Source organism: Echinops telfairi, unplaced genomic scaffold (genome assembly GCF_000313985.2).
Source record: "Echinops telfairi isolate 266 unplaced genomic scaffold, ASM31398v2 ScPeMD7_5592;HRSCAF=6446, whole genome shotgun sequence".
In the NCBI taxonomy this organism is placed as follows: domain Eukaryota; kingdom Metazoa; phylum Chordata; class Mammalia; order Afrosoricida; family Tenrecidae; genus Echinops; species Echinops telfairi.
This window is the reverse complement of record NW_022109491.1, coordinates 50,272,880-50,282,961: the sequence shown is the minus strand read 5'-3', so window position 1 is coordinate 50,282,961 and position 10,082 is coordinate 50,272,880. Positions and strand designations below refer to the sequence as shown.

Sequence of the window (10,082 nt, the reverse complement as noted above, 5' to 3'; positions counted from 1 at the left end):
CTGGGAGCTCTCGCCACAGAGCCATGATGACTGGGAGGACCAGCTGGGAGGACCAACTACTTGAGAAACTGCTTTTTCCCACATGTGGGGGCTGGGAGGCTGATGGACTCCCCTCCCTTCCTTCCAGGCACTCGGCATGGAAGCCAGGGAAGTAGTCCTTGGTGCCACACACCCATCAGGGTCCTTCAGAAGAGGATTCTCCTGTGACTGCCTTCCAGGGAGTGCTGTGTGATTTGTGTGAAAGGAGACCCTGTCGGTATCAGTGATGTGGGTGTGAGAGTGCAATTGCACAGATCGCCCTGGTGAGGGCCTGGTTATGGATCCCAAGGGTAAACAAAGGTGCACACCACCAGGAGACCCTCCCCTGTCCATCATGTAACAGCAAATGCGGGAGGGCAGGGCAGGAGCGACGCTGTTCACCCACCTGTTCTCTCCGGGCGCTCAGGATGCGCACCAGCTTGTAGGCGTGAGTGTCTCTGCTCCGCAGGTTGAACGTGTACAAGGTGAACTCCACGGTGGCCGGGAAGTACAGGGCCATCAAGCTTTGGTCAGCGAGGTCGTTTTCCTCTTTGGTTTGCCACTCATGAGTCACACGCTTGGATTATTTTTCAGTTCTTTCAGTTTAAGATATGCTGGCCATGTTCTTCCCTTTGGGTTGTCTAATTCTCGGTCTTTGCATATTTTATTGTAATATTTGTCTTTTTGTTTTTGAGCTGCTCTGTGAAATGGTCTATTCTGCTATTTGACTCCATCATTTCTTCCATTTTCTTTACCTACTTTGTGATTAAGAGCAAGCTTCAGAGTGTCTTCTGACATCCACTTGATCTTTTCTTTCTTTCCTATCTTTTTAATTACCTTTTGCTTTTTTCATGAGTGATGTTCTTGATGTTGCTCATCAGGTCTTCTGTCATTAGTGTCCTGTGCATCAAATCTGTTCTTGAGGTGTTCTGGGAATTCAAGAGAGAGAGCCAATGCCGTATTTTGGTTCTGGTGGACTTGTATTAATTTTCTTCAGTCCCATTCTGAACTTACATATAAGCAATTGATGGTTTGTTGCACAATCAGCCCCTAGTATGGTTTTAGCTGCTGATATTGAGCTTCTTCATCATCTCTCTCCACACATGGAATCAATTTGGTTTCTGTGTATTCCACCTGGTCTTTGTGTATAGTCACCATTCGTGTGTTTGCAAAAAGGTATTTGCTATGAATAAAACATTTTTGCACCATTCTATCATGCAATCGACACCTTCTTTTCTATAAACAAGTCCCTATTTTCCAACTATTATTTCTTTCTCTTTGTTTCCAATTTTTGCATTCTAATTTCCAATAATTATCGATGCATTTTGATTCCATTGATCAATTTCAGACTGAAGTGTTGGCAAAATTCTTCAATTTCTTCATCACCAGCTTTTATAGTTAATGTATAAATTTAATGATAGTTGTATTGAGTGGATTTCCTTGAAGGGAGATAGATATAGTGCTATCACAAAAAAACGTTGTACTTCATGATTGATTTTTCAATATTCTTGTTGACAATGATTCTTCTTGATTGTGTTACTCCCAGCAGAGTAAATCATATGAATTTCTGATTAGCCAGCAACAGTCTATTTGAGCTCACCAATAACTCAGATATCAATCTTTATGTGTTCCGTTTTATTTTTGACAACTTCCAACTTTCCTAGATCCATACTTTGCACATTCCAAGTTCTGATCATTAGCAGATTTTTGAAGCTATCTCTCCTTATCTTGAGCTGTGCATCATCAGCAAATGAAGATCCTGAAGGCTCTATTCCCAGATTGGACCTGACTCACTTCCCCCTGCTTGACTCCACTCCTAGAAAACAGCTCTGTCTCTGCCACATTTCAAAGCCTCTCCAACACCAGGGGACCATCCTCCAACAATACCTCAGATAATGTTCTGCTTTCATTCATTAGGTCTACAGTATCTGACAATATTCCAAAGCTATGTATAGGTTTTCAGCGTCTCATTCCTCAGAAGTGGAAAGCCTACCCCTTCATTGTTGTCTGTTCTTATGCTACAACCTCCACTGAAGCTTGTTCAGTTTGGGTGAGACGCATGGCATTTGAAATACCAATGACATAGTTTCCAGCATCACAAGAACACACAGGCCACCAGAGTACAGCACATGGACAGACAAGCAGAGAGAGTATTGCAGAGGGATGAGAGTAGATGTAGTTAGTATGAACTATAACATCATATTTTGATCCCCCATAATGCATTTTGAAGTACTTCTAGTGTTTAATATTTTCTGCTTCTTTTCATTTCTATTTTGTTTGTTATTGTTGTTATAGTTTTTGTTTATTTCATTTCAGTTTTTTGTATGTTTTTTAGTATATGAAATCCAGGATAGGTGTACTCAGAGAGACAGCAACGGGATTAATGGTTTCTGGGGGTGTGCAGAGGAGATGAGGGGTAGATGAGGAGCTGAAACAAGAATTACAAAAAAGAAGAATATGTTCTACAATTGATTGTGGTAATTGTAATAATCTTCTTGATATGATTGAACTATTGAATTGTATGATGTATGGATTATGTGCCAATAAAACAGTTTAAAAATTATTCAGACATAGACAGGCTGAAGGCTTATTCCCTACCAAATTTGTCCCTCAGATGGTAACAAAATGGGTGATAAAAAAGAAAAATGTTATTTTTTTCAACAGACAAAGACTCTGTTATGCTAGAAACAAGAAAGGAACAAACTGATACTTGAGTTCTTCTTTGAGTCATGAAGATCCTTTCTCAGGGGCTTAGACAAAATTCTTGGAATCTATGCACAACCCTGAACTTCTCCCTTCCTTGACCTACATAAGATCTATGGGCATCTCACCTCCCAAGCCTCCATCCCTAATTTGACTAGAGAGGAAGAGATGACAGAGCTACCTTCCTGGTTGCCTGGGCTGTGCCTATGGCTCAGAGTAGGGCTCCCTAGAGGCCCTGCTGCCTGAGCCCCTACTCTGGAGGTCACACTTGCCCCTGCCTTCCCTGTTTGCAGTCCCCTCTTCTGGTTGAGGCATGGAGCACTTTGCTCACTACATGCTAATGGGCCGTTCTACACTTGGCTTTCATTCTCTGTGGCAGCACTGAGTGCTCTCCCCACTAGTTCAGGTGCCCAGAGCTGTGCCCCAGGTACAAGAACTACAAAGGAGATAGAAATGTGCTGATTCTAGATTCATTCAAACAAAGACAAAGGAAGTACTCAGTGCAGAAAAACTGTCACCCTTAGCTAGAATTTCCAATTCACACAGCATTTCCTCCCCACGATGCCATTTATGCCCCAATCAGCAAGACAATGCAGGAGCATGGGTGATGCTGCCCCCAGTTGGGGTGTGGAGGACTCTGGGACATGGGAAGGCTGAGGATGGGCACATAACTGATTGGGCTAACACTCAGGTCTCCAAGGAACTTGTCATTCTTTAGGAACTCATGTGGATTCCTTAGAGCAGGAGTGTCAAACTGGCAGCCCATGGGCCATGCAGCCCCCGAGGTAATATTTTGTGCCCTGCAATACTCTGAAATAAAATGAAAATAGAAAAATTGTTATGAAGAAAATAGCGCTTAGAGGAGATTGAGGCAATACCATACACACAATTCCCTCGTTAACCCTTTCACATAATGGCACTTCTCACTTACGACGTAAGAAAATGGTTCTGGTATGAGGACCCTGTGCTGTGGGAGCCTGTTCCATGGGAGCCTTCCTCACAGCCCAAAGCTGAGGATGCCCCTGGACCCTCTCCCTTCTTCCCATATCCTCTCCTCCCAGAGGCTTGGGAACCCAACAGGTTCTCCCCGCTGTGCTTCTGCTTGGAAGAGAGGACCAGCGAGCACATGGGGATCCTCGACTGGACAAGGTGTCTCTCACAGCCCCACCATCTCCTCCCAAGGTCTATCCAGCTGAAACAATGACCATTTGGTGCCAGCACATGGCACGTCTCTGCCTCTTGCCCTCTGTCCTTTCCCCCCAAAAGCATATGGCATCCTGGGGGGCTGTGCACATCTTCCTCCTTTCCTCAGGGCCACTCCAAGAGCCAGCCTCTACACGTCCTTCCTTGATTCTCTTCTCTGCCACTGGAGGTGACACTGGTGAACAGGCCCAAGTTCTCAGGCAGTAATCCCCATAGCCAGCCTTTCAAGTGCCTCCAGGGCCCTGCCACTGGGCTGGCAGTCTGAAGTCAGGAGTTGAACTTTTCCACGGATGCCCCTTGCAGCCTTCTCTTCTTTCTATGCACCCACAAAGGCAGCACTTTGCAACTCCACCCTCGGCCTCTGTCCTTGTTTGGGGCCCAGGCCTGGTGGCCCTCCACATATTCTTCCTGCACTGGTTTCTCCCTCTCAGCACCTAATTCTGGGGCATCCACGTCAAAGACTCCCCCTCTCCAACCACGGTGGCTCTGAGGGAAGGTTGTGGCAGGCAGGGACCCCCAGTGAGTGACCCTCACAAGCGGGTCCTTCCCAGTCACACCATCAAACATTGTCCCTTCCCCGTGGGAAAAATGACTATCAGTTTGGGGTGGAGTCTGAAGACCGACATTTAGAAGGAGGTTTTCACTGCAGAGAAAGCCGGGAGGGTGGAGTTGTCCGAGACTGGACAGTGTGAGCCCTGGACTGATGCCCAGGGAAGCTGCCAGGGAAGCTGAGCTCTGCTGATGCTGGACACAGGGGGAGCCAGTCATCACAGCCATGCCACGCCAGCCTCAGAGGTGGGTTTGGCCCTCCTGGGTGCTTCTGCTCCTCTTGGGCTTCTTGCCCCTGGTGACTCGTGAGTGGCAAACCAAAGAGGAAAACGACCTCGCTGACCAAAGCTTGATGGCCCTGTACTTCCCGGCCACCGTGGAGTTCGCCTTGTACACGTTCAACCTGCGGAGCAGAGACACTCACGCCTACAAGCTGGTGCGCATCCTGAGCGCCTGGAGAGAACAGGTGGGTGAACAGCGTCGCTCCTGCCCTCCCCTCCCGCATTTGCTGTTACATGATGGACAGGGGAGGGTCTCCTGGTGGTGTGTACCTTTGTTTACCCTTGAGATCCATAACCAGGCCCTCACCAGGGCGATCTGTGCAATTGCACTCTCACACCCACATCACTGATACCGACAGGGTCTCCTTTCACACAGAATGACACAGCACTCCCTGGAAGGCAGTCACAGGAGAATCCTCTTCTGAAGGACCCTGATGGGTGTGTGGCACCAAGGAGTACTTCCCTGGCTTCCATGCTGAGTGCCTGGAAGGAAGGGAGAGGAGTTCATCGGCCTCCCAGCCCCAACATGTGGGAAAAGCCAGGTTTCTTGAGCAGCTGGTCCTCCCAGTCATCATGGCTCTGTGGCGAGAGCTCCCAGGGAGGCAGCCTGCATCCTAGTGTTGTAGCTGAGGCTCACAGCCTCTGTGTGGCTGTAGAGTTGGTGGGTTGAGACAAAGGCTTGTAGTTGGAGGTCAGGTTGTGGAAGAGAATGAAAAAGGACCGACGTCAGAAAAATAAAGACAATTTCAGAGTGTCATCTGGGGCCAATGTACTTTTACAGCATTATTGCGTGTGTGTGTGTGTGTGCGCGCGCGCGCGCGCGTGCTCCTGCATGGGCTAGCGTTCACATGCATGCTAGGTAGCCCTCTGTGGGATTTCTCTTGCTGTTGGTCCAGGTGAAAAGTTTGACCAATCAGCTTTGGACAGGGTCCCTCCCTGGGTCCACCTCCTGAGAGCCATCCTCTCGGGCAGGCAGGGCAGCACCTGTGGAGGCCGCTCATGTGCTGGGTTGTGCCTGACTTCGGATGCTTGGGACAGTGAGGGGGCATCTCCACTGGGAAAGAAGTAGGTGACATGCTGAGGTGAGACTCAGCCTGTGTCTTTCCCCCGTTCCCCACACCCCAGCCTGACTGTCGTCCTTAGCCCCTTGACTAGAGACGGCCCCCGTGGCCTGAACTCTAGGGATAGAGCCTGACCCGCTACATAAGCCTGGAAGCCAGGGGGTGAACTAGGTGCTCCTACACTGTGCACACCTGCACTGGCCACCTGAGGGCTGGAAAGGGGCTTTCCCTTGTCTGTCTGCTTGCCTTTGCCCCTAGAGGGAGGCCATGCTGACTTTCTCCATGGAGCTGGAGCTGGGCCGGACCAGGTGTGGAAAATTTGAGGAGGACATTGAAAACTGCCCGTTCCAGGAGAGCCTAGAGGTAAGCAATGGAGCCCAGGAGCGGCTTTGCCCCCTTCTTGTGCACAGAGGGGTAAACTGTACACTGCAGGCAATGTGGGCATGGAGCACAGAGGACCCAGGGATTCTCAGGGCAGAACTAGTGGTGAGAGTGGCCCCAGCTCGCCACCTACTGGTAGTCAAGTGAATGCAGAGGCAGTAGGCGGCTCCCACCCACCAGTGTCTACAGGGGCCTCCATCTGCTCCTGCATGCTGAGGGCTGTGTGTAAAGCGAAGGCGTGCCACATACAGGGTACCTCCTGGCTGCCTCACCCACTGCCTTCTCTGCCTTCGTGCGGAAGGAGCGCTGGTTCCTGCTCCAAGCTGACCTTTGTGCTCAGGGCCCTCAGGGCCTGCCTACCCTCACCCAGACTGAGGGGCTTGTGTGGAGGAATAAACCCTGCTGAGCTGCGATGCCCTCCCTGGGAGTAGCGCTGGGCATCCTCAGGGTGAGCATGAGGTGCCCTAGATGGGGGTTGTGCAGCTCTTTGGTGATCCAAGGTCCAGGGTTTGCTCCGGGAGTTCCCTGCAGATCACAGACGGGTGGGGTGGGTGAGGGTGGGCATGTGAGACGCAGTCAGCTTTAGGACAGGAGGAATCTGGGTCATGCAGAACTCAGGACCTCATCCTTGAGATCACGGGCTATAGCCCTGACTGTTGGCTCCTATCACAGCCCCGTCCACCACTGCTGGCAGGGAGAGGGCAGCTTGTCAGAGCGTGACTGTAGCTCAAGGCCTCCTTCACCCTGGTCCTTCACATCATGTCCCCACAGATGCTCAGCTGCTTCTTCACCATCAGAACCCAGCCCTGGAGAACCAAATTCCACCTCCTGAATAGCACCTGCAAGGATGGTGCTCCAAACTCCTGAGCTCGCCACAGGGCCACAACTGCTCCTCCTGGTCTCCAGCAATTCTGTGGGAAGCAGTCTTCATCAGCAACGGTCCCCTGTATCCCAGGGTCTTGGCCTCTCACGAGGGCCCTGGATTCTGTAGAAGTACGTGTGCACTTCTGCAGTCTCTTTGTGTAGGAGACCATTAAATGTCAGCATGCAAGCAGTGCTCTGTGTAGTGTTTTGGGGAAGGGGTACGGAAAAGAGGCCAAAGTTAGCAACCCTGACAGCCCCCTGAGTGCCCTCTCACCATTTCGCCCATGACCCACAAGCTGATACCCCTCCCCCAAGAACCTGCATTTCCCTCCTCATTGGGAGCTGTCCCTGGGTCACAGGCTTCCCTCCGCAGAATGGGACAGAACTCAGGTATAAGATATGAGAAGTCTTTTGGAGGAAATTCCCCCTAACTCCTCCCTCAGAGCCTGATAGAATCATGTCCCGCAGGATTCTCAGAGTGCCCCCTCAGGACACATCCCGTTGTCGTCAGGCTGACCTCCTTCTCTGACTCATGATTCTGCTGTGCGTCCGCAGGATTGTACCCCAATAAAGCTCTGCTCCCGGTTCTTTTTCTGGAGCTGCTTCTGGGAACAGAAGCAATGCACAGTGGTACCGCAGAGCAGCTTCCTGCAGCTTGTCCTATGCAGCGGGCCGGGAAAGGCGACCTCAAATCAGGGTGGGATAGGAGACAGGCCTGGGCCTCCCTCATTCCAACTGGAACCGAAGTATCCCACCAAGAACTCTCCAGTCCATTTCCTGTCTGCTCTCCCCTCTGGTCTTGCTCAGACGTTGCTCAACCATTAGAAGGCCTTTTAGAGCAGAGTCCTCTGGAGTTCAGCATGGGCTTTTCAAAGGTCCCTCTCACCTGTCCTCATCTGTAGCCACTTCCTGGGAGCTCCCTGGGTACCTGTGTCCCAGGAGTCTAGCCAACAGCAAAATGTGGTGTCAGACCTGTTGTGAGCCCTTCCCTCCCTGACAGGGGCCTAGGGAGGCCTGAGGCCAACAAAACCAGAGCCCAAGTCCTTGGGCCTGGGTGCAGTGCACTAGTGGCAGGCTCACTTAGATTAGGAAATGTGCTTCAGGGTCTGCACCCACTGAAGGGCATTTGCATGTTCTCAGTGGTGAGATGGCCACTCTCTCTCTCCTGAAGCTTGTGTGTCTTTAAGTGTGTCTAGCATCTTTGTTGAGCTCTCACGTACTATGTCCTCTCTTTCCATGCCTGGGAGCATGGGGGATGGGAAGGCTGTCACATATTGTACACAGGGACCCAGCCATCCATTGGTCCCCTGGAGAATCAGTCTTCTGGGAGGAAAAGGCAGGAAGTGTGTGAAGACGTCACATGAGATGTCCACACATTTGGCTTCTTTCTGGTGCACAGAACCATGTGCTACCTTCTGGCACCGGTCTAAGTGAGGCAGGGAGTAGCTTGCTGTGTTTAGTGGCCAATATCTTGCTGTATGGTCCTCTTGTCCTCAGTCCATATCTCTGTCTTCTGCTTAAGTCTTCAGCAATATCAGGGTCAGCAGGGCAGGGCCATTTTGGGGTCTTGCCTGACTGATTCTAACCCAGTTGTTTTAGGCTGTTCTTTGATCTCAGCTGACCTTTCATGTGGGAAGTAAAATTTGCCAGGACCTTAGATCAGATGGGTGAGATGAAAACAATAAATCCAGGCATCCACACACCTTCACCATTGTTCATGCTCAGTGGTGCCATCGGGGCTCAGAGTTGAGAGTCTTTCTCCACTGGCTGTCCATGTAAACATGGCCCACTCAGCTATGAGAGAACCTGAAACGCACAGTTGCATATCCACTGTGACATGAGATTGAAAGATCAAAATGGTGGAAGGAGTGAGTTCTGAACATTGTCCAACTAACAACATAAAGAGCAGCACCCCAGGTGGAGCAGAGGTATCTGAGAGCCACTCCACGGTGCAATCAGAGCTCTATAAGCGTGAAGAGCAGGAAGGCCTGCTGCAATGGGGGGTGAGGGACTGGGGGTGTCTCAGGCAGATGATCTCTGAGTGTGTCTTGCCTAGGGCACGGCAGGTAGCAAGCCCAGGTAGGTAGGTAGAGTTGGAGTGAGCGCTGGTGTCTATTGTCACACAGGCACACCCAGAATTTGGCCCCCAGTTTCCCTGCAGAGTACACCTGAGCTCCTCTCTTACATTGATCCCTTCAGAAGTCAGTCTGAGGCAAAAATACAAGGGCAAGTGATGTGCTTAAAGTGATCATGAACATGACCAGCAGGGCAGTGGAAATGGGTGAGACAGAAGCAGTACACCTACTGGGTGCATCAACATGTGTGCAACTTGGGTTCAATGCTATTGGGAACTTTAGACAGAGCATACCTCAGTATGCTCTCTGCAGGGATGACAGCGTGGATATTTATCCTCCAACTCCACCACTGGATGAGGGCTCCTCCCAGGTGTATCACTCCGTAACACTCCATAACTCCTGCCCTTCCCTGTCTGGAAGAAAGCCTCAGGAACGAGCTTCAGATGCACGTAGGAAGCTGTGGCAGAGTACCACCACCACGGACTGTTCATCGGGCAGCCCTAGTGCCCTCCAAGCATCAGCAAATGTTGGGGGCCTCAGCTGGAACCCACCCTTATGTCGTTACTAACATTTTATTGTGGGCCTCTGCATGCACACCAGTCCTGTCATTCCCACATTCCAACTGGGGAGAATGTCTCCTTTAGGGTCACGCTATACTTCATTATCTCAGCCTACATTGACACAATGCACACATTCACTCGTAGTCATACAATACATAGACATGCATACATGAATATGCATTCACATATAGAGGCACACACAAACATAGGCATATTTCGGGAATCAGCTCCAAGATGCCCTCCAATGGGACCTGTCTCCTTGTCCTATCCCTTCCCAAATTGAGTTAAAACTGGGGTGGGGGAAATTATGTTTTGTGACTTCTGGAGCTGGGTCCCAAGAGGCATTATGCCTTCCAACTTTCTCTGTTGGAGCACTTTCTCTAGAAG

At 50.3% G+C, this 10,082-nt stretch overlaps 2 protein-coding genes across 2 annotated transcripts in view; one reads left to right on the top strand and one right to left on the bottom strand.

The window, feature by feature from the left end:
* Positions 1-4,701, bottom strand: part of LOC101638875 (putative cystatin-9-like protein CST9LP1) — a 6,496-nt gene extending 1,795 nt beyond the window's left edge. Inside the window, exons 1-2 of the mRNA XM_004716960.1 lie at positions 4,459-4,701; positions 425-595 (exon numbers count right to left, since the gene is read on the bottom strand). Coding sequence (XP_004717017.1) covers positions 425-595; positions 4,459-4,701 — 414 coding nt within the window. The remainder of the gene's footprint in view (positions 1-424; positions 596-4,458) is intronic.
* LOC101638557 (putative cystatin-9-like protein CST9LP1) lies at positions 4,619-7,247 on the top strand. The gene is made up of 3 exons (XM_004716959.2): positions 4,619-4,939; positions 6,074-6,178; positions 6,968-7,247. The coding sequence occupies exons 1-3, from the start codon at positions 4,700-4,702 to the stop codon at positions 7,061-7,063; spliced, it is 441 nt and encodes a 146-aa protein (XP_004717016.1). The 5' UTR covers positions 4,619-4,699; the 3' UTR covers positions 7,064-7,247.
* The last annotated feature ends 2,835 nt before the right edge of the window (positions 7,248-10,082 follow it).

Coding starts and splice junctions, on each gene's coding strand:
- LOC101638557 (XM_004716959.2), top strand. CDS start 4,700: ATGCCACGCCAGCCTCAGAGGTGGGTTTGGCCCTCCTGGGTGCTTCTG. Junction 4,940..6,073: donor TGAGCGCCTGGAGAGAACAG/GTGGGTGAACAG, acceptor CTTTGCCCCTAG/AGGGAGGCCATGCTGACTTT. Junction 6,179..6,967: donor CGTTCCAGGAGAGCCTAGAG/GTAAGCAATGGA, acceptor ATGTCCCCACAG/ATGCTCAGCTGCTTCTTCAC.